Source organism: Silurus aristotelis (genome assembly GCF_946808225.1).
Source record: "Silurus aristotelis genome assembly, chromosome: 24".
NCBI classification, from domain to species: domain Eukaryota; kingdom Metazoa; phylum Chordata; class Actinopteri; order Siluriformes; family Siluridae; genus Silurus; species Silurus aristotelis.
The window spans coordinates 5,028,247-5,052,515 of NC_139597.1; the positions used below are offsets into that span (position 1 = coordinate 5,028,247).

Genomic DNA, 24,269 nt, shown 5'->3' on the forward strand with positions numbered 1-24,269 from the left:
CTTTCTGTAATATCTAGCAGGGTTTTAGAGATGTGTGAAGGATCTTAGGTCAAGCCAGTGCCAAAATAATACAAGCAAAATAATATCAAGCTGCTTTATCATGCTTAGGTTTGTGCATGCAGGACATGTGACTATACCACTGAGGCCTTTAACCTCCTGGTAGAGGCACATCATGTTTTTTAAGACGACAGAATTTATAATCCAAGGTGATGTTTCACTAGAGGGCGCCATTTGCTTACATTTTATCATTTTGTAAAAAGATTTACGCCTCAGCGAGCCTCAGGACGCCCTCTTGTGTTGAGAAAAGAAACACTGCAATGTAATATGCAATCATGTTATAAACAGCAAACATTGAAGTGCTTTTAAGCATTTATTTACATATTATATTAATACTATTTATTATTTGTTTGTGTATATGTTTATAAATTTGTGTTTAACGTTTCCCTCTGTGCACACTGAAGCTGTTTTATTCCCCTTTATAATATCCTAATTATTTTATTATACTGAAATACATATTGTATTACACTAACAACGTACAAAAAAAGGAAAACTGGTTTTGCCAGTGTGCCATATCGGCTCTCAGCGTGATGTCGGTGACCTCGAGCCCAAAGTGCATCAGTGTTTGTTTAAGAGAGTTAAAACAAAAATGCAATTCAGTCCAAACTCCTCTGTGACTCTCTAGAATTGAGAGCAGTGACGAAGCTCCAGCTCTCTGAGCAGCTTCACTTGAGTCTTCCTTCCAGATTTCACTTAAAACAACATCTGGATTTCTTTCCATCATGCCCCTGACCAGGTCTTTGTCCATGAGCTCACTGAGCGGCCTTCCTCTGTGGGATGAAGAGGAGTTACCTGTGGAGGACCTGCTGCTCTTTGAGATCGCCTGGGAAGTAACCAACAAAGGTGAAATCCACTGTAAAAATTTAAATCTAAACTTTTAGACTTAAAAAATAATATTAATATGAAACAATTTTCCATTCAGGATACCTCATTCTAGGCAACTGTCTAATTTCTTTCCTGCATTTAGTTTTTCCACATACGCAAGCCATATCTAATCAGTTTTAATAATTAATTTTATTTTCGTGATATAGAAAATAAAAGGAAATAAGAAAACATTCTTTTCTTTTTCGCCATTTTGAATGGTGCAACTTCCTGCTAAACAAGTGAATGAGTTGGCTAACAGGGCTGAACTAAAAACTAAGATGTTTTTTTGTTTAAATGAAATAGACGACTTCTGGAAAGGAATATTTTGAACATAAGATGCTAAACAGATTCATACATGAATGCAAAAGTATGAGTATTTTATTGATTAAATTTGAAGGAAATGTGTAGCAATGGTGAGTTGGAACAGGCCAACATGCTTTTTTTAATCAGCAAGTTCAGATGTATAACATAAATAATATTATATGCTAATTATATTGTAATTATTATACTTAATATCATTTAAATATGATATCAATATATTAAATATATTACATAAGTAAATGTAGGATTCCCCTACAATAGAAAATGTAACAAAGTGACCTCTAGAGTGTCCCTACAGTAGATAAAGTGCCCTCTAGGGTGCCCCTAAGGTACATGACATGATAACATATCCTCTAGAGAGCCCTTACAGAAGATTATTGGGTAAGTTCCTAAATGTTTGTTAATGTGATGCAGTTTCCTCTATGGTGCCTCTGAAATAGGTAATGTGATAATGTGCCCTCTAAGGTGCCCCTACAGTAGAAAATGTAATAAAGTGCCTCTATGGTGCTCTTATGGTAGATAATGTGAACAAATGTATTTTAGGGTGTCCCTTAAGTAGACATGTTTTATAATATAGTTTAGGCTGCTCCTTAAGTAGATCATGTGATAAAATGCCCTCCGGTGTGCCCCTACAGTAGGTAAAGAGATAAAGTGGCCTCTAGGCTGCCTCAAGTAGTGATGCATTAAATAAAGTAATGACAAGGGTAGCGCTACAATATAATATAATAATCTGATAAAATGCTCTCTAGGAGGCCCCTACAGTAGTTAATGGGATAAAGTGCACTCTCAAGTGCCCTAGAGTAGATAATGTGATAAAGGCCCTTTAGAGTTCCCGTACTGTAGATAATGTAATAAGGTGCCCTATAGGGTACCTTTAAAATAGATAATGGAATAAAATGCACTCTATGTGAGATGCAGAGCCCTAGGGGTAGGTGCTATCTGTAAATTGATTGACATAAATAGGTGTCCTACTTGGTGTCCAATTAGTGACGTTCTATTAATTTTTCTCCCTGCCCCTCAGGCAGCCTATACCTGCCCCTATATTTTTAAAACAAAACCTTTTGGAAAGATTTTGCCTTAACACAGATTTATTCTGTATGCTCCATACTCTTTTCTGTTTCTCTTCTCCAGTGGGAGGAATTTACACCGTCATCCAGACCAAATCTAAGATCACAGCGGACGAATGGGGTGAGAATTTCTTCATGATCGGCCCTTACTATGAACACAATTTCAAAACACAGGTGGAGAAGTGTGAACCTCAAAACACTGCTGTGAAGGAAGCCATGGAGTCCATCACCAACAATGGCTGTCAGGTAGATCACTCTACTTTTCCGAGTTGGGGGGCTTTGGGTACTTTGGAAGGCTAAAGAAACGGCCTAGTGTAATAAAAGTGAACTCATTTGCAGTGGCAAACAAGTGGGTCCTTAAGCTATCACATGCAGTATATACAGAGGTGGCCAATACTTAATTACTACTTAAGTACCCAATACTCAAGTATTGTTGCTATTAGTAAGTATTTTTTATGTGGTATATATATTTTTATGTGGTAAATCGTCTACTTATTTACATTTACTGCATTTGACAAATGCTCTCATCCAGAGTGACTTATAGCTATCCCAATTTTATACAACTGAGAAGTTGAGGGTGAAGGGTCTTTGCTTTAAGGGCCCAGTAGTGGCTGCTTGGTAGTGCAAAGATTTTAAAATTTACAAACTTCTGATCTGTAGTCCAACTTCTTAACCCCTGAGCTACCAGCCGCTCATTTCAGTTTGGAATGCAATAATTTAAGTACACGATCAGGTAAGTTTAGCATCCAGTCACTTCTGTTGCATCTACAGTTCAGCATCCTATTTTTATATTTTTGCATCTGATCTTTTCAGGACAACATCCGATCAGTTCACGTTAGTATGCAATAATTTTATTTTAGTATCTGGTCATTTCAGTAAATGTAAAAGCCTATTTTTTTATTAACAACAAATTAACTGGGAAGTCAAATTATACAGTAAATTCTACATTCCCTCTGTCTCTGGGTCTCTCTCCGGGTCTTTTGGCGCCATCTTCTGGCATAAAACATAACTGTTTTGCAAACGAAAAGAGTGAAGGTCGACTGGCTTCGACTGTACTATAGTGGGAAATGTGCGATTTACACACAGATAGCGCCGAGAGACCACACAGTGAATTCAGATCACTCACTAGGGAGAGAGAGATAGATACAGAGAAAGAGAGGGAAAGAGAGAGAGACACATACAAATCTTAGAATCATTACCCTCTTCTGTATATCATGTGTATATGTAAACTAACCCCTCAACAGTTTGATAAAGAAATAGATAACTTACCCTTGACGTGTGTGTGTGTGTGTGTGTGTGTGTGTGTGTGTGTGTGTGTGTGTGTGTGTGTGTGTGTGTGTGTGTGTGCTTGTGTAGGTGCACTTTGGCCGGTGGCTTATAGAAGGCAGCCCCTATGTGATCCTTTTTGATATTGGAGCTGCTGCCTGGAACCTGGACCGCTGGAAGGGAGACTTGTGGGACACTTCTGGCATCGGGCTGCCATACCACGACCGAGAAGCCAATGACTCGCTCATCTTCGGTTCTCTTGTGACCTGGTTTTTCAAAGAGGTGAAAACATATTACAAACCACCAACTTTTAGTCAGGGCTCTAGTGGAATCCGGATTCTATCCTGGTAACACTGGTAGGGAAGCAAGAATATACACCCCTTAAGTTGCAGCTATTATTACAAAGTACTAAAACTGTAGACTCCTTCCATAAATGTAAAATAAGCACCTCTTTATTTCACCATATCAACACATTCACTTTGTTTTACACATACACAACCATGCACCTGTACATCATGCAGTGAAATACTAACTATATGCTTACTATAGTTTGTTACCATAAAAATGATCATGTGATCTAATTATTGTAATTATATGAACCTGTGATCTGCCAGTGCTGCTCTAATAAAAAGTATTCAACTATGTTGCGTTATAAATCATCTATGAATACTAATTTAACATGGTTTTAAATGTGTACACAACAGCTATAGGTGTAAACCCTAATATTTGTCTCTAACTTTGTCTGCAGCTAACAGATCGACTTGTGGACAAACTCCGGGTAATCGCTCACTTCCACGAGTGGCAGTCAGGAGCCGGTCTGGTACTCAGTCGCTCCCGTAAGATTCCCATGGCCACCATGTTCACGACACACGCTACTCTTCTGGGTCGCTACCTGTGTGCTGGAAATGTAGACTTCTACAACAACCTGGATAAGGTCAGAACACCTTTTCACACAAAATAAATAGAAACTTTCTTCTGGTGTCAGGAGCATGTTCTTTTTTTCCTTGAAATAAAGAAATGTATTTGTTAATCATTTGATAGAGAACAGTTTATCCAAAAAATGTGGTGCTCATGAGAATCTAGTTAGTTGGAAAAAAATATTCCTATTAAATATTCCTATTCCTTTTGATCAATAAATGTATGCATATAGAGATATGTTAATAAATAGGCCCTAAATTGTATAACCAATGATGTGTTACAGTGATTTTATACGATTATGCAGTTGACTTAATGAGCATTCTGTAAAACTCATTTACATACAATATATTAAAATTTTATTCCTATAAGCTAAGACTAGGTATTCAAAGTAGATAGTAGCTATGACAAAATTAATGGTACACTACAAAATCAGGAGAAATTAGTGTGTGAGGAGGTGAAGCGTTGCAATGGCTGAGGATTGATGGAGGATTTAGGATTTTATATTATGTACAGCTGTAAAACCAGAAGCACAAATAAAAACTAAAAATAGATACTGGGTGATTAATAATAAACTCATTTTAATAATTTACACATTTTTCCAGAAATCTGTAAATGCATAACTACAGAAATCATTCAAATAAAAACTGGTATCGTATATAGCTTGGACATTGGCTTGAATACCGCCATCAATTTCTTGATGTAGCAATTTCCAATCAGTGTGTACATGTTTTTCTGTTTCTGTCCTGTCGTCTGGTCTGTTCATGTCTGGTCGTTGGTGTGCTACCTGATTGTGTGCGCCTGTTTTATGTTAGCTTAGACGTTATGAAGTCTGACTGCGAAATCTAAATAATTATTTCTGTCCACTTTCTGTGTCATTTTTATTTCGATTAATTGTTGAGCATGCGTTTCACTTGTTAACTTTTACAGTGATTACCAGACTGTCCACAATAAATATAAAGTTTATATTATGCACTTTAAGAATATCAGGACATATCAAAGCCGTCACAATTAAAAAAAAAACTAAATCGATCATGCAGAAACTCTGACATTTATTCGTCTGTCTCTCTCAAACAGTAGTGAAACCTGCTCAGTTAAACGCTTATTATTCCACAGTAAAAAGCGAAGATGTTCTCTATGTGTAGTGATAATTGGGCTGTATAAGGTCATCAGATGCTAAAGGCCATGCAATTTGGCTGAAGGCTAATTGACAGTGTGTTTATGATTGGGAAACAGATTCTCCAGCTTGTAGTCCCCATGAGGAACCTCATTTATCTGCATGGTTCTCAAAGAAGCAAACTAAAAAGGCCCATTTTATATCCTTTTTGAAAAGGGCCTTTTTAGTTTGCTTCTTTAAGAACCATGCGGATTAATAAGGTTCATCATGGGGACTACAAGCTGGAGAATCTGTCATCAAAAAATGATTAGGACACAGACCTACTCACTAAACCTGTCATCATAGAGACAACAGAATTTAAAATATTAACCATATTTGTTAGTATTAGTGCTACCACTGGTTAAATGAATGTTGCAAGTCTAGAAACAGTATTTTTCAAGACCTGTCATGTTTCCTAGATGTTCTAAGAACATTTTGTGATAATAACACTGTTTGGAAAAAATTTTCGTTGTAGGATCTTACTAACGTTTCTAACATAGAATATGTTCCTGGAATGTTACCATCAAAACCTAAAAATCACATTCTCTCTGTTAGCTGGAGAATGTAATAATCAGCATTCAGAAGTAGACGATTAATCGATTATGGTTCCATAGCAAGAGCTGATTCACAGGGATATACCATATACACAGATTCAACCATTTTTATTTAATAAAGTATCGAGATGTTTATTTGACTATGGATTTTTTTAACATAGAGAGAGAAAATGTTAACATTTTAAATGTTAACATATTTATCCACAAAAATGTGGATAAATATTTTTCTGTAACAGAATCTTGTTAAGAAACTTTGTTAGTGTGTGTCAGTTTGATATAGACCGGGAGGCAGGAGACAGGCAGATCTACCACCGCTACTGTCTGGAGCGAGCTGCAGTGCACTGCTCACACGTTTTCACCACCGTCTCCCAGATCACAGCGGTGGAGGCCGACCACATGCTTCACAGGAAACCCGGTGGGTCCCTAATTACTATTTTCTAATACTGAGACCAAGAAATGGAGCTATATCAGAAATAGAACTTTGGTGACATTACTGAATGTTCACGATCGAACAGCATTAAGTTATTAAAACCATATAATACATTTAAGTGCAAAAAAAAAAAGTAAAAAACGTGTAATGTCTGTGCAGACTTCATTTTTTGTTGTTTCTTTCTCTTTCTCACACGTGAGTTACCACCATGAATTTGAATGAATTTTCCTATAACTGCATGCCACATGTTTTATTCCTTTTTTACCAGAGCTATTCTCCAACAGTTACAATTTTCATTTAATTTCAACAATGAGACATCATACTTTTTTTTTTTTTTTACCCATTCTTTTTTTAACATTTTATGTTGTGGAACATCTGGTTTCTGTACTCATTCATGTTTTATACAACAAAGCATAAAACTTTACTGTCCTGAAGATGTCTAAAACTAAACACTCCTTTTGTAAACAAACACCATATCAGCGATTGCACGTTTATGTGGATAAGCACCTGTAAATGAGCTGTTACTGTTATCAGATGAATAAATTATTGAAAGCTTCTGGGTTGATGTGATTGTCAGGTTTGTTGTCTCTGCAGATGTGATTACACCAAACGGACTGAACATCAAAAAGTTTTCAGCCATGCATGAGTTTCAGAACCTGCATTCACTGAACAAACTGAAGATTCAGGAGTTTGTGAGAGGACACTTCTATGGGTAAGATCTTTTTGAACTTATGAAAATTATCTGCTACTACTGTTTAGGGATGTTTTGCTTTGACGTGTGCTTTGGTGAAGTCGGTTCCCATTAGCCGCAGTGAGGACAGATTTGCATTCAGTTAAAGTATAGGATGGCAGCCATGCTGGTTTAGAATAAGTCTCCAACCTTCCCTGCTCCTAAGTAACCTCAAACCATTTAGCTTCCACCTTGATGCGTTCTCTTTTGTTCTCTGTCTTAGATAAGTTCTTCTGTTAGAGCCAAAAAAATTATATATATATTATTTATTGACATTAATAAAAAATAATGAAACAAGTAAAAAATATTGACATTAATTCAATATTGACATTAATAAAAATGAATAAAAACTCTCCTTGAACTGCCACCTTAACGTGGTGGAGTACTCGAATGACCCTAGGAGCTATGTTGTCCGGGGCTATATGCCCCTGGTAGGGTCTCCCAAGGCAAACAGGTCCTGGGCGACGGGTCAGACTAAGAGCGGTTCAAAACCCCTTATGAGAGATACTACATCAGGGACCGTGACGTCGCCCAGTATGGCGCAGCCGGGGCCCCACCCTGGAGCCAGGCCCGGGGTTGGGGCTCGTATGCGAGCGCCTGGTGGCCGGGCCTTCCCCCACAGGGTCCGGCCGGGCTCAGCCCGAAGGAGCGACGTGGGGCCGCCTTCCAGTGGGCTCACCACCTGCAGGAGGGACCATAAGGGGCCGGTGCTAAGAGGATCGGGCAGCAGTCGAAGGTGGAGGCCTCGACAACCCGATCCCTGGACACGGAAGCTAGCTCTAGGGACGTGGAATGTCACCTCGCTGGCGGGGAAGGAGCCTGAGATTGTGCGTGAGGTTGAGAGGTTCCGACTAGAGATAGTCGGGATCACCTCTACGCACGGCCTGGGCTCTGGAACCACACTCCTCGAGAGAGGATGGACTCTTTACAACTCTGGAGCTGCCCATGGTGAAAGGCGTCGGGCTGGTGTGGGTTTGCTTATAGCCCCCCAGCTCAGCCGCCATGTGTTGGAGTTTACCCCGGTGAACGAGAGGGTCGTTTCCCTGCGCCTACGGGTCGGGGATAGGTCTCTCACTGTCGTGTGTGCCTACGGGCCAAACGGCAGTATAGAGTACCCGGCCTTCTTGGGGTCTCTGGGAGGGGTGCTGGACAGTGCTCCGACTGGGGACTCCGTCGTTCTACTAGGAGACTTCAATGCACACATGGGCAGCGACAGTGACACCTGGAGGGGCGTGATTGGGAGGAACGGCCCCCCTGATCTGAACCCGAGCGGTGTTCAGTTATTGGACTTCTGTGCTAGTTACAGTTTGTCCATAACGAACACCATGTTCAAACATAAGGGTGTCCATCAGTACACGTGGCACCAGGACACCCTAGGCCGTAGGTCGATGATCGACTTTGTGGTCGTTTCATCTGACCTGCGGCCGTATGTCTTGGACACTCGGGTAAAGAGAGGGGCGGAGCTGTCAACTGATCACCACCTGGTGGTGAGTTGGATCCGATGGCGGGGGAGGAAGCTGGACAGACTCGGCAGACCCAAGCGTACTGTGAGGGTCTGCTGGGAACGTTTGGCCGAGCCTCCTGTCAGAGAGATCTTCAACTCCCACCTCCGGCGGAGCTTTGACCAGATCCCGAGGGAGGCCGGAGATATTGAGTCCGAGTGGACCATGTTCTCCACCTCCATTGTCGAAGCGGCCGCTCGGAGCTGTGGCAGTAAGGTCTCCGGTGCCTGTCGAGGCGGCAATCCCCGAACCCGGTGGTGGAAACCGGAAGTAAGGGATGCCGTCAAGCTGAAGAAGGAGTCCTACCTGGCCTGGTTGGCTTGTGGGACTCCTGAGGCAGCTGACGGGTACCGGCAGGCCAAGCGAACTGCAGCCCGGGTGGTTATCGAGGCAAAAACTCGGGCCTGGGAGGAGTTCGGTGAGGCCATGGAGAAGGACTATCGGCTGGCCTAGAAGAGATTCTGGCAAACCGTCCGGCGCCTCAGGAGGGGAAAGCAGTGCCCCACCAATGCTGTTTACAGTAGAGGTGGGGAGCTGTTGACCTCAACTGGGGATGTCGTTGGACGGTGGAAGGAATACTTCGAGGATCTCCTCAATCCCGCCGTCACGTCTTCCATTGAGGAAGCAGAGGCTGAGGGCTCAGAGGCGGACTCGTCCATCACCCAAGCTGAAGTCACCGAGGTAGTAAAGAAACTCCTCGGTGGCAGGGCACCGGGGGTGGATGAGATCCGCCCTGAGTACCTCAAGTCTCTGGATGTTGTGGGGCTGTCTTGGCTGACACGCCTCTGCAGCATCGCGTGGCGGTCGGGGACAGTGCCTCTGGAATGGCAGACCGGGGTGGTGGTCCCTCTTTTTAAGAAGGGGAACCGGAGGGTGTGTTCCAACTATAGGGGGATCACACTTCTCAGCCTACCTGGGAAAGTCTATGCCAGGGTACTGGAGAGGAGAATACGGCCGATAGTAGAACCTCGGATTCAGGAGGAACAATGTGGTTTTCGTCCAGGCCGTGGAACACTGGACCAGCTCTATACCCTCTACAGGGTGCTGGAGGGTTCATGGGAGTTTGCCCAACCAGTCCACATGTGCTTTGTGGACATCCGGGAGTATGGGGTCGGGGGCCCTTTACTAAGGGCTGTCCGGTCCCTGTATGACCGAAGCAGGAGCTTGGTTCGCATTGCCGGCAGTAAGTCAGACTTGTTCCCGGTGCATGTTGGACTCCGGCAGGGCTGCCCTTTGTCACCGGTTCTGTTCATAATTTTTATGGACAGAATTTCTAGGCGCAGCCAGGGGTCGGAGGGTGTCCGGTTTGGTGACGACACGATTTCGTCTTTGCTCTTTGCAGATGATGTTGTAGTGTTGGCTTCATCAGACCAGGACCTTCAGCATGCACTGGGACGGTTTGCAGCCGAGTGTGAAGCGGCTGGGATGAGAATCAGCACCTCCAAATCCGAGGCCATGGTCCTCAGTCGGAAAAGGGTGGCTTGCCCACTTCAGGTTGGTGGGGAGTTCCTGCCGCAAGTGGAGGAGTTTAAGTATCTTGGGGTTTTGTTCACGAGTGAGGGAAGGGTGGAACGGGAGATTGACAGACGGATCGGTGCAGCTTCTGCAGTAATGCGGTCGATGTACCGGTCTGTCGTGGTGAAGAAGGAGCTGAGCCGCAAGGCGAAACTTTCGATTTACCGGTCAATCTACGTTCCTACTCTCACCTATGGTCATGAGCTCTGGGTCATGACCGAAAGGACAAGATCCCGGATACAGGCGGCCGAAATGTGCTTCCTCCGCAGGGTGGCTGGGCGATCCCTTAGAGATAGGGTGAGAAGCTTAGTCACTCGGGAGGAGCTCAGAGTAGATCCGCTGCTCCTCCACATCGAGAGGGGTCAGCTGAGGTGGCTCGGGCATCTGTTCCGGATGCCTCCTGGACGCCTTCCTGGGAAGGTGTTCCAGGCGCGTCCCACTGGGAGGAGACCCCGGGGAAGACCTAGGACACGCTGGAGAGACTATGTCTCTTGGCTGGCCTGGGAACGCCTTGGTGTCCCCCCGGAAGAGCTGGAAGAAGTGTCTAGGGAGAGGGAAGTCTGGGCATCTTTGCTTAGACTGCTGCCCCCGCGACCCGGCATCGGATAAGCGGGAGAAGATGGATGGATGGATGGAAAAATGAATAAATAAGAAATAAATAAATAAATAAATAAATAAATATATTTTATATATATATATGTATATATATATGTATATATATATATATATATATATATATATATATATATATATATATATATATATATATATATATATATAGATATAGATATATATATATATATATATATATATATATATATATATATATATATATATATATATATATATATATATATATATATATATAAAATATAAATATTTGTTATTAATGTCAATAAATATTTTAGACTTTCAATCATGTTTTGATGCTGTATGAAATGTTACACATCTGTTTAATATTTTTTTAATTTATATTATCAAAAAAGAAAATTAAGGATTAAAATAGGGGGATTTTTAGAATTTGGCTGGTCCTGACATTAAAGAGATAAATCTGAAATGATCTATTCTCATATGCAGACATCTGGATTTCAATCTGGAGAAAGCGCTTTTCTTCTTCATCGCAGGCCGGTACGAGTTTTCCAACAAAGGAGCTGATATCTTCTTGGAGGCGTTGTCCAGATTAAATTACCTGCTTCGGGTACTTTGTGTTTTTTGTTTCAGTGTATGTTTATAAAGCTTTAGATAGCAGTCATGCGTTACTCAAAATTGTACTAAAAATGGTTTATGAAAAGAAGAAGAATCATTTTATGTTTGATTTGTGAATTTCTATTTTATGTCCACCTTGTGTGTCAGGTCCACAAGAGTGATGTAACGGTGGTGGTCTTCTTCATCATGCCAGCAAAGACTAATAACTTTAACGTGGAAAGTCTGAAAGGGCAAGCCGTGCGCAAGCAGCTGTGGTGCGTCATCACATGTGGCTCACGCGATCTGTACAAGGTGTCCGAATATCCAAGAGGATTTACGTCTCATGCTTGTTTTTTCCAGTCTTGGATATTAAATAATCCTGGATTAATGTGCTGTGGGATTTTTTAATTCAAATACTCAAATAATATACACATTGCTTTAACAGGAATAGATGAGACGTTTTTTATCACTTATCAAATAGACTCATGTCTTGTCATTGTGTGGAAAAAGAATCAAGGGTGATGTGATGAAGCTTTATTTTGACATATTATAGTTTCCTAATATACTAAATTTGAACCCAGCCATTATGAATGCACAAGCCAGTGCACTCTTAGTGCCGGTCCCAAGCCCAGGTAAATGGGGAGGGTTGCGTTAGGAAGGGCATCTAGCGTAAAACATGTGCCAAATCAAATATGCGGATCACAAATGAGAATTTGATACCGGATCGGTCGAGGCCCGGGTTAACAACGACCGCCACAGGTATCGTTAGCCAACAGGGTACCGGTGGAAATTGGGCTACTGTTGGCCGTAGGAGGAGAAGGAGAGGAGGAAGACATCTACAGAGACGGCAGGGAAAGGAGCAGTGCAGGAGAGTGGAGGTTCGGGTTGGTACTTTAAATGTTGGTACTATGACGGGTAAAGGGAGAGAGATAGCTGATATGATGGAGAGGAGAAAGGTAGATATGCTGTGTGTTCAGGAGACCAAGTGGAAAGGGAGTAAGGCCAGGAACATTGGAGATGGGTTTAAACTGTTTTATCATGGTGTGGATGGGAAGAGAAATGGTGTAGGGTGATTCTGAAGGAAGAGTACAGTAAGAGTGTAGTGGAGGTGAAGAGAGTTTCTGATAGGGTGATGATCGTGAAGGTGGAAGTTGAAGGGATGATGATAAATGTCATCAGTGCCTATGCTCCACAAGTTGGCTGTGAGATGGGGGAGAAGGAAAGATTCTGGATTGAATTAGATGAAGTGGTAGATGGTGTACCTAGGAAAGAACGATTGGTGATTGGGGCAGACTTTAATGGGCATGTAGGTGAAGGGAACAGAGGTGATGAGGAGGTGATGGGTAGGTATGGTTTTAAGGAGAGGAATGTGGAAGGGCAGATGATGGTAGATTTTGCTAAAAGGATGAAAATGGCAGTGGTGAACACTTATTTTAAGAAGAAGGAGGATCATAGGGTGACGTATAAGAGTGGAGGAAGGTGCACACAGGTGGACTATGTGCTATGCAGGAGATGCAACTTGAAGGAGATTGGAGACTGTAAGGTGTTGGCAGGGGACAGTGTAGCTAGACAGCATCGGATGGTGGTCTGTAGGATGGTTTTGGAGGAGAAGAAGAAGAGGAGGAGAGTGAGGACTGAAAGAAGAATAAGATGGTGGAAACTGAAGGAGGAAGAGTGTAGTGTGAGGTTCAGGGAAGAGGTCAGACAGAGGCTCAGTGTTGTTAAGGAGGTGTTGGATGATTGGGCAACTACTGCAGGAGTGTTGAGGGAGGCAGCTAGAAAAGTACTTGGTGTGACATCTGGATATAGAAAGCAAGACAAGGAGACGTGGTGGTGGAATGAGGAAGTGCAGGAGAGCATTAGGGGAAAGAGGTTGGCAAAACAGAAGTGGGATAGACAGAGTAATGAGAAAAGTAGGCAGGAGTACAAGGAGATGCGGCAGCAGGTTAAGAGGGATGTGGCGAAAGCCAAGAAAAATGCATATGAGGAGCTGTATGAGAGGTTGGACACTAAGGAAGGAGAAAAGGATTTATACCGATTGGCCAGGCAGAGGGACCGAGCTGGGAAGGATGTACTGCAAGTTAGAGCAGTAGAGGATTTAAGATAAACTCAGGATTTAAGATAAATTCAGGATTTTAGATGGAGAGGGAAATGTGTTGACTAGTGAGGAGAGTGTGTTGAGAAGGTGGAGGGAGTATTTTGAGCAGCTGATGAATGAGGAAAATCAGAGAGAGAGAAGGTTGGATGATGTGGAGTTGGTGAAGCAGGATGTAGATAGGATTAGTAAGGAGGAAGTAAGAGCAGCGATTAAGAGGATGAAGAGTGGAAAGTTGGTTGGACCAGATGACATACCGGTAGAAGCGTGGAGATGTTTAGGAGAGATGGCAGTGGAGTTTTTGACCAGATTGTTTAACAGGATTTTGGAAGGTGAGAAGATGCCTAAGGAATGGAGAAGTGTGCTGGTACGGATCTTTAAGCATAAAGGAGATGTGCAGACCTGCAGTAACTACAGGGGAATTAAGTTGATCAGTCACACCATGAAGTTATGGGAAAGAGTAGTGGAAGCCAGGCTGAGAGAAGAGGTGACCATCTGTGAGCAACAGTATGGTTTCATGCCGAGGAAGAGCACCACAGATGCCTTATTTGCTTTGAGAATGTTGATGGAGAAGTATAGAGAAGGACAGAAGGAATTGCATTGTGTATTTGTGGATTTAGAGAAGGCGTACGACAGGGTTCCAAGAGAGGAGTTGTGGTATTGTATGAGGAAGTCAGGTGTCTCAGAGAAGTATGTGAGGGTGGTGCAGGACATGTATGAGGACAGTGTGACGGCAGTGAAGTGTGCAGTAGGTACGACAGACTGGTTCAGGGTGAAGTTTGGACTGCATCAAGGATCGGCCCTGAGCCCTTTCCTGTTTGCAGTGGTGATGGACAGGTTGACGGACGAGGTCAGACAGGACTCTCCCTGGACTATGATGTTTGCGGATGATATTGTGATTTGTTGTGAGAGTAGGGAGCAGGTTTAGAAAAACCTGGAGAGGTGGAGATATGCGCTGGAGAGAAGGGGAATGAAACTGGAGTAGGAGTAAGGCAGAGTACATGTGTGTGAATGAGAGGGAGGGAAGTGGAGTGGTGCGGTTGCAGGGAGAAGAGCTGGAGAAGGTGGAGGAATTCAGGTACCTGGGGTCAACAGTGCAAAGTAATGGAGAGTGTGTTAGAGAAGTGAAGAAAAGAGTGCAGGCAGGGTGGAGTGGGTGGAGAAGAGTGACAGGAGTGATTTGTGATAGTAGGGTATCTGCAAAAATTAAAGGGAAAGTTTATAGGACTGTGGTGAGACCTGCGATGTTGTATGGATTAGAGACAGTGGCATTGAGTAAAAGACAGGAGGTGGAGCTGGAGGTAGCAGAGCTGAAGATGTTAAGGTTTTTGTTGGGAGTGACGAGGATGGATAAGATTAGAAATGAGTTTATAAGAGGGACAGCGCATGTAGGATGTTTTGGTGACAAGGTGAGGGAGGCGAGATTGAGATGGTTTGGACATGTGCAGAGGAGGGACATGAATTATATTGGTAGGAGAATGCTGAGGATGGAGCCACCAGGTAGGAGGAAAAGAGGAAGTCCAAGGAGGAGGTTCATGGATGTGGTGAGGGAAGACATGCAGGTAGTTGGTGTAAAAGAGGCAGATGTAGAGGACAGGGTGGTATGGAGACGGATGATCCGCTGTGGCGACCCCTAATGGGAGCAGCCAAAAGAAGAAGAAGAAGATACTTTCCTAATATACTGTAACATGTCCTGAATAGTTTTGTTCATCTTATACGATAGCAACAATTAAAATGTGTTATTTATTTAAGGACTATACGCGTTTTATCTATTTATAAATGCATTAAATTATCTTGTTTAGCTTATTATTTAAGCTATAGGAGCTAAAATACTCAAACATACTTCTGAAAACGAAAAACCCCAACTTGTAAACTACTCATCATGAACCTGTTGTAAAAACTTTAGACAGCTTTAGACTCCTTTCATTTATGTCACATAAAACATCTCCTTACCTAATCTGCATATCTTAAAAAAAGAGTAAAAATTTGCAGAATACGAGCTTCATGTAAACAAGCTGTTAGTTTAGAAACTTTACCATATTAAGAGGAAAGCATTAATTTTCATATTTATATAAACCTGTAATTTGCTGGTGAATTATCACTTTCCTTTAACACTGTGGTATTTTGTTCTGGCTTCTAACAATATGAAAACAACATTATCTTTTTAATAATTTTTTTTAAATCATGCTTTGTTGGTTTTATAATGATCAAATCACACATATTCGATTTGAATTGTAATTCATTTACTGATATAATAAAATTCCAATGAGATAAATTTGGGAAGATGATTTGAGATACATTTATTCTGAGGTGTCACAAATGTCTTGTCTCCTACAGGGACACCGCACAGACAGTGAAGGAGAAGTTCGGCAAGCGTATGTATGAGGCCTTGTTAAGGTAAGCTGTTAGTGAAAGACCTGAAAGTAAAAGACTCAACTGATCCATGCTGCAATTGTGTTTCAACTATTTTTTATTTGCAAATCTGTAAGTTAAAAGCAACTTACGCACAGGTAAAGTGTAAACACACAATCATAATCAGTGAATGCTTCAGTAACAAATACGATATCTATCCCATCTCACTTTCAAATTTCCAAGCTAAATTAGAATTAAAGGATTTTTGAGGTTTTTCAAGTGCGACTCTCATGCTTGAAACATTAACATTAACATCATAATTCATAATTCATCATTTGAACACATACACCCCTGTAAATGATTTGGAACATCCCATGATAATCGTATGTGTTTAGCATGATGTTGCATCATCCAGTTTTCATCCAAAAAGCCTATCGGTGCATCTCAATCAGCTCTTGATGTCAGTAGTCAGGATGTCGATCAGAAAGATGACCCATTTTATGCGTCTCAAATCCCGAAATCCTTTCAATGTGCTGAAATATTTACTACTTAAAACATCCCACAATGCACTGCAAAAATCATGCTCCATTGATGTTCACTCTTTTTCCTAAATAGTCATATTTTCTGAAAAAAAAAATGGCAGACTCACAAGCTGCTCGCTCTTTTCTATATTTTGTTTTATGATATATATGATTTATGAGTCTAACATCCTTTAAATGTTCTAATTGAAGAAACCTCTAGTGAGCCTACGCTCCTGTTTGAAGTACAATGAAAGAAGTTTTGTGGGATAACGCAAACAAATTTACATATGACGTATACATTTGAAATATAAGTTTTTGAAATATTTTGAAATATAAGTTTATATAAGTGAATATAAGTTTTTTTCCAGTGACCAAAGAGGAAATCAGATGATTAATTCTGCCTGATATAAAAAAATGCCATTGGTGATGTTTTACAACTAAAATAATCTGAAAATGAAATTATTAATTAAATATAAAAAATATTATATTCTTTTGCAATGTCTAGGTTTTTTTTTGTATATACTTATTCACTGTTCTTCTGCTTCTTCTTCTTCTTTTTCTTCTTCTTCTTTTGGCTGCTCCCATTAGGGGGCGCCACAGCGGATCATCCGTCTCTATACCCCCCTGTCCTCTACATCTGCCTCTTTCAACCCAACTACCTGCATGTCTTCCCTCACCACATCCATAAACCTCCTTCTTTGCCTCTTTTCCTCCTTCCTGGTGGCTCCATCCTCAGCATTCTCCTACCGATATACCCCATGTCCCTCCTCTGCACATGTCCAAACCATCTCAATCTCACCTCCCTCACCTTGTCACCGAAACATATATATACTAATTCACTACTAACCCTGAGAAACATTCAACAGCAAAATGGAACAGAAAAAAAAAAAAATATGAAATTGTTTAGTTTGTTTGAAAAAAAACCCAGAATAGTGAATGGTGACTTTTTGACCTCGTGGTTTACCGTGTTGACGTTGCAGAGATGTGTTAACTCAAGGGTGATGATTCGTTAATTGTGAAGATATTTACAGTGGCAAAGTGTGATGTCACTGGGTCAGTCCCTCACATCCCGAGGCTATGTGACCTCGCTGGAGTGTGTGTGTGTTTGTGTGTGTGTGTGTGTGTGTGTGTGTGTGTGTGTGTATGTGTGTTAATCACAGGGTCTGTGTGTTTTCAGGGGTGAGATCCCAGACATGAGCAAGATCTTAGACAAAGATGACTTCACGATCATGAAAAGGGCCATTTACGCAACGCAGGTCAGACCCAACTTACTCCATCCTCCTTTAATAACTTAATATTTCAATGATTAGCCCACTGAAATTCTTCTCGCAAATAACACACAGGTTTCAAATTTATAACAGGTTTTTTCACATATCCAAAGCATACTTGCTTTTTCAAAATCAGCAGATAGAAAATGTGGAATCATTGAGCTAAACAAGCATGTTATCAGTTTTTATGCATTTAGTAGCAATACGATGTAGACAGACAAAGATATTGTTGGATTTATATGTAAAGTATGTTATGTGTAAACCGTATGAAAATCTATCTATCTATCTATCTATCTATCTATCTATCTATCTATCTATCTATCTATCTATCTATCTATCTATCTATCTATCTATCTATCTATCTATCTATCTATCTTAGTGTTTGCATTTGTGTCTGTCTATTTCTCTGTTAATTTGAAACAGACTTTACACTAGATGATACTGTAACTATAAATGGATAAAAAAGAGCACCACATAACATTGAGTTTTTTTTTTTACTATGTCCTAGAGATGCAGAGCATGGAGTTTCTCTCTCTCTCTCTCTCTCTCTCTCTCTCTCTCTCTCTCTCTCTCTCTCTCTCTCTCTCTCTCTCTCTCTCCCTCTCTCTCTCTCTCTCTCTCTCTCTCTCTCTCTCTCTCTCTCTCTCTCTCTCTCCATTCAGTGTAGTCTGTGGTGTTTTTGTGAATGAGCTGAGGTCAGGTCCAGGGCACGCTGACAGATGATTTGTGTCATCTAACTGAGTGTGACGGAATTCCCTTCACATCCTCACACAGCGTCCTTCCTCGAGGCCGTGATTCATTCAAACCGAGTTCACTCTTGAATCCTAGTCAATAGATCGACTTTGCTTTATACGGCTTTTACTTAATAGCAAGACTGGCGCATAAAGGGCTCATAAAGCACCTCTCAGGTCAGATTTATTTTTACATCAATATTGCATGGTGTTTAGGACGGAGGTTTATTGCTGGGCGCATGAGTAGGCGGAGGTAATAAATGGACATTTCTTCTGCTCTGTCCAAGTGTCGATAATTCACCCTAAAAAATGCTAACGTAGCGTATTTCAGGCAAGAAAAGTGGAGAAGTTGCGCAACCATAATAGCAACTCGTCTACGTTTACGTGTATCAGTCTAATCCAATTTATTTTACATTAGTCTCGTAGGCCTTGTGTCTCTCATCTCATCTAGCTCACGGATCAGCGCATTATCGATTACCGATTTCTTCCTCTCGTGTTTTTCATTCACACACTTGCAGAGACACACTCTCCCTCCTGTGACCACTCACAACGTGCTGGACGACTCGACCGACCCGATCCTGAGCAACATCCGCCGCATCGGCCTCTTCAACAGCCGCACCGACAGAGTCAAGGTCGATTGAGTGTTTTAATCACGGCATGTTTATTGTACAAAAAGTAATTTAAAATCTAGTGAACTTCAATTGAATTGATTGAAATCTTTAGCCTTTACAATGTTCTTCGTAATGACTAATGACTTCGTAATTAATTTTTTTGTGAGTCAGATTGTTTTCCATCCTGAGTTCCTGTCCTCCACCAGCCCGCTGCTGCCCATGGACTACGCTGAGTTTGTACGTGGGTGCCATCTGGGAGTGTTTCCCTCTTATTATGAACCCTGGGGATACACACCAGGTTACACAAAATTTATTTCTTATGCACACACACACACACACACACACACACTGAAGTCCAGTCAATAAGTAACCAAGATCAAATTAATAATAAAATTTTCTTTAACTTTTACAATACTGTGCCTTTTTTCTTGCGTGTTTAAAAATATACACAGTTTTGAATCCTTAAAGAATATTTTGGTTGGATAAAAATAATTTTTGAAAAGTATTCAGAAAAATATGGAAGTACCTACAGCCTCGAAGTAGACAGATATATATCATTTTCTGTGGTATAAAACTATGAGACTGTCTGTATCTATATCTGTGATTGGTTTTCAATATGGCCTAAATCATTAATGTGTTTTTATTATTATTAATAGAATAGAATATAGTATAGCCTTTATTTGTCACATATACATTACAGCACAATGATATTTGTTCTTCGCATATCTCAGCTTGCTCGGAAGCCGGGGTCAGAGCGCAGGGTCAGCCATGATACAGCGCCCCTGGAGAACAGAGGGTTAAGGGCCTTGCTCAAGGGCCCAAGAGGAACCTATGACTATGACCCCAGAACCATTGAAAAAAACTCATCATATGTAGAATTCTTATAGCTATACATCCTGTTTCTAAAAACTGACATATTAGGGAGTCCAACATTTGCACATAGCACAACTACAAATTTACCACAAGTTCTTTCAAACACTACGTAATGACCAATGTTAAGCAGTGTTTTATAAGGTAGCTGAGTGGACCGTGACAAAGTGGACATTCTGAACATTCAGATAAAGAATCAAATTACTTTTATTAATGATTTAAAAATAATTGTTGTTCTATTTTTTGGTGGACATGCAATATTTGTCTATTTCAGACTATCAAGATGAAAGAGTGAAAATGGTCATTTACATGAAGCGATGTCATTGCACAAACCAGATTCTAATTCATCACATCAGTTGCAAAGGGCAATGTTTTTTATTTAAAAAATCCAGAAAAAAAACCCCTAATAATTAAAATAATTATATTTGTGTCAGGCGAGTGCACGGTGATGGGCATCCCGAGTGTGACGACTAACCTCTCTGGGTTCGGCTGTTTCATGGAGGAACACATATCTGACCCGACTGCTTACGGTCAGTTAACCTAACACATGAACTGATATTTATTGGACAATATATAAAGAGCAAAATTTGTCACGATGTGCTGTCAAAATGAAAATAATCAATGATGGTGTGCTGATGATGAAAGCAATAAAGCAGGACCATTGTTACCACCCCAAAGTTGATTACTTTCCAATAACAGCATGACCTAAAAGTGTTATTCCTCTCAAGTCACAGCAATTTGACATTTTTAAAATGATTAAAGAATGATACATCATACGTTTTTTTAATCCATTTATAGTTATATTTAATGTTTTGAAACATCCACAAACCAGGCAGATTTTTTTCTACAGTTTTTACTGTTATCACTTATGTTAAAGCAGCTGTAAAAAGATTTTCCCTTCAACAACTTCTGTGCTGAAGATTTAGAGTAAAATGCAATGTCTCTTCCCCAAACAGGGATTTATATTGTGGACCGGCGTTTCCGCTCAGCAGACGAGTCGTGTAATCAGCTCACTCAGTTTATGTTCACATTCTGCCAGCAGTCACGAAGGCAGCGTATCATTCAGCGCAACCGAACCGAGCGTTTGTCTGACCTGTTGGACTGGAGATACCTTGGCCGGGTGAGATATGTGTTTGTGGTAACAGTTTGGGGAAGAACCACATATGACTGGAAGTCAGACATAATTTGATTAATTATATTTAAAAAAGCACATAGCAATCTTCTAGTCAGGTGTCCACAAACCATCCTCTGAAAAATGTGTGTAGATGCAGTATTTATGTACATGCATGTATATGAGTGTAGTGATGTATATTTTAACTGTAGGTATGTTTCACAGTAGACCAAGATTTCATGATTATATTTGTGTTTTGTATTTAGATTATTTCAGGGTCATGGATTTGAGGTTTCTACTACATTAATCTTCTTTATCTTATTAATTAAGTGTATTTTTAAAACGATCTGTTTGTCTCTTGTTTTAGTTCTACATGCATGCCAGACACCTGGCCCTCAGCAGAGCTTTTCCAGAGCAATATAAAATAGATACACTCACACCTCCACAAGTAAGCTCCACAGCCACATCTACATCCACATCCATTACTCATCAGTGCTTAATCTTGCCTCTGTTTCTATCTAAATATCATTGAATTGCATTGTTTCTAAAATCAGTCACACGTTTCTCTTTGAAAGTTTTTTCCACCCCAGCCCTGACTAAACTATCCATTGTTAATTATCGAATGTTCCTGTAGATAAGGTTAGTTTGTGGAAATTCAAGAAAAGATCTGCTTCTCTAGCTCATTGCAGAACCCACCCAAGTTCTCCCGAGTACTCTTTTCTCTTTTCCGAGATCATTCTTCATGTCAGAAATGAACACTGCCAAATATTCAAAGGCGAGTTGGTTTTTGATGCGTTAGAAGAATTTCCTGTTGATGAATGGCACTACAGATGTTATCTGAAAAGATTCGCATTTTATTGGCAATAGCAAAAATGGTTAAAGAAATATGGACAAAAAAAGTTCCTTTTAGAACCAACCATGTCTATTCTATGTTGTTGTTTTTTTGCTATAGAAAGCTGTTATCCAATCATTTTCCCCCAGTCAAATATGTGTAGCATAATCTCTTATAGAAATGGGTTTCCCAGGGGCTCCAATCTTCCAAAAAGTTTCAACATCTCCTGACTGAGTTCATACATGTGTCATTTATGTAGACATTTATGAAAGGGTTTTACATCGGGCATTATAGAGTTCCTCAAACGTAGAAGCTTAAAACCAAACTTTCAACTGTTGTTTCTGTATTTTCTTCAGCAGTGGTAGATAAAGTAAAAATAAGAATCTCCTAGTTAAGTGTGGATCCAGTTATACTCCCCCTCCTTCATTGAATGTTTTACTCAGGAGTTCAAAAGTATTAGCTTTTAATTCGACTTAAGGTTAAAAATCGAAAAAAGTTATCTGTGAGGGTTCAATGATCTGTAAAGAAATGAGGAAGAGAATGTTTATTTAAATGCAGCAAAGTAAAAAGTACAATCTTTTTTTTTTTTTTTTTATGAAAACACTTTGATAGAGTACAGATACAGCAAAGAATGTCCCTAAGTAAAAATATTTTCTCACAGAAAACTTATTGCCATTAGAGCATGTTTCACTTAGACACTAGTTAAAAATGTATAATAACTAGAATACATTATTATGAGATGAAAAACCATTGTGAGATACTTGAGTTGTTCTCTGAAAACTTCTACAAAGAACTAAAGATTTCAAAAACTGTACATAAAACATACATATATTAACTGAATAGATAAAAATTATATGTAAATGAATGTTTGGTTGTTAAGCTCTTTATTCACTCTTTTCTCTATGCTTTATTGGCTGCTAAAGGTACCGCAGTGATTGAGTATTTTAAGGTGCAATAGTACTTGTACAGATAGAGTATGTTGTGCATGGTAAAAAAATTTATTTTAAGGCCAAGCATTAGCAAAAGTGGTTTATGTTGCAGTATTTAGCTGCTTGTGTGACATTAGGTTTATATGGACCTTATAAATAGCCTGATTTGAACAGACATTTAATGTACATGTGAAATCATAAGCTTATCTTGTGATGATAAAGGTTTCAGTATATTCAGAATCAGTGAAAGTTTTGTAAATAAATATCTTTACAGAATCAAGGATTTCGCTACCCTCGACCCCCCTCAGTCCCACCCTCTCCCTCGGTTTCCCTCCACTCCACCCCACATCACAGTGACGCTGAAGATGAGAATGAAGATGAGGATGAGCCCTATGATGAAGAACAGGAGGCAGAGAGGGACAGAGCAAACATCAAGTCACCCTTTACTCTTGGAGCCATGCCAAAGGGTAAGAAAAAGCAACCAGGAGAGTATGGAAATTAGAGATGCCACACCTCTATTACTTGATACCACTTGCCTCGCCTACGCATTTATCTCAACCTCATTGAGAGTCATTTTGGTTCATTAGAAGTATGAAGGATGTAATGAAGAAGTCGTATTTCTGATTATGGGCTGATTGGGGAAAAATAAAGCTAACTGTAAATTTCCCATTGGGATGAATAAAGAATCTATCTATCTATCTATCTATCTATCTATCTATCTATCTATCTATCTATCTATCTATCTATCTATCTATCTATCTATCTATCTATCTATCTATCTAACACAATAAGTTCAAAAGTTTGTGAACCCATATATTATGAACGTTAAAACTGATGTAATTGTATTTCATGTTGCTTTCATAAGTAAAAAAACCCATAAAAAACTCTGAAAAATCACTTAGATGAACTTCTGTTTTTTCATAAGCGATCATTTTTTATCCGTTCTGATGCAGAATTGTTCAACAAACAGCAAGTTTGTAACATATTTTCAGCAGCTTGCCAGAGACATGATGGAGCATAACAGATATTGTTGGGGCAAATCTGGTTTATTAAACACCACAAACACACAGGAAGTTCAAAATCTGTGTATTTTTACATTTATAATCATTAAATAAGAATGAGTTTACATGAAACAGGAGCTAATACAGAAAGAACAGAAATAAATAAAACTGTACAGTTCAGTTATTTTATACTGTCTCAGAAGTAGTCTCTTTTCCAAACTGGTGCATCTTGCAAAAATAATCCATTATCCATCCCTAAAATGAAAAAAAGTCATCACACACATTTGTTTCATTGCAAACTTATACTTGATTATATTTGTGAATAACTTATATACCTTCATCTTTGGCTTGCTGGAGGAAGTTGAGGAGCACTGTGGCTGCCTTGG

The 24,269-nt window shown here is 40.2% G+C and overlaps 2 protein-coding genes across 2 annotated transcripts in view; one reads left to right on the forward strand and one right to left on the reverse strand.

Moving 5' to 3' along the window:
• The first annotated feature begins 629 nt into the window (after nucleotides 1–629).
• On the forward strand, nucleotides 630–23,776 carry gys2 (glycogen synthase 2). The gene is made up of 16 exons (XM_083528948.1): nucleotides 630–900; nucleotides 2,374–2,555; nucleotides 3,666–3,857; nucleotides 4,324–4,509; nucleotides 6,471–6,615; nucleotides 7,225–7,342; nucleotides 11,455–11,575; nucleotides 11,731–11,837; nucleotides 15,995–16,054; nucleotides 17,708–17,786; nucleotides 19,048–19,161; nucleotides 19,312–19,438; nucleotides 20,445–20,540; nucleotides 20,967–21,130; nucleotides 21,489–21,569; nucleotides 23,157–23,776. Exons 1-16 carry the CDS (start codon nucleotides 780–782, stop codon nucleotides 23,382–23,384), a joined length of 2,121 nt encoding a protein of 706 aa, XP_083385074.1. The 5' UTR covers nucleotides 630–779; the 3' UTR covers nucleotides 23,385–23,776.
• Nucleotides 23,777–23,826: 50 nt separating this feature from the next.
• Nucleotides 23,827–24,269, reverse strand: part of spx (spexin hormone) — a 2,253-nt gene continuing 1,810 nt past the window's right edge. The window contains exons 5-6 of the mRNA XM_083528949.1: nucleotides 24,219–24,269; nucleotides 23,827–24,138 (exon numbers count right to left, since the gene is read on the reverse strand). The exon at nucleotides 24,219–24,269 is cut by the window's right edge and continues 36 nt beyond it. Of these exons, the coding sequence (XP_083385075.1) occupies nucleotides 24,080–24,138; nucleotides 24,219–24,269 (110 nt within the window). The 3' untranslated portion in view covers nucleotides 23,827–24,079. The remainder of the gene's footprint in view (nucleotides 24,139–24,218) is intronic.

Coding starts and splice junctions, on each gene's coding strand:
- gys2 (XM_083528948.1), top strand. CDS start 780: ATGCCCCTGACCAGGTCTTTGTCCATGAGCTCACTGAGCGGCCTTCCT. Junction 4,510..6,470: donor TCTACAACAACCTGGATAAG/GTCAGAACACCT, acceptor AGTGTGTGTCAG/TTTGATATAGACCGGGAGGC. Junction 16,055..17,707: donor ATGTATGAGGCCTTGTTAAG/GTAAGCTGTTAG, acceptor GTGTGTTTTCAG/GGGTGAGATCCCAGACATGA.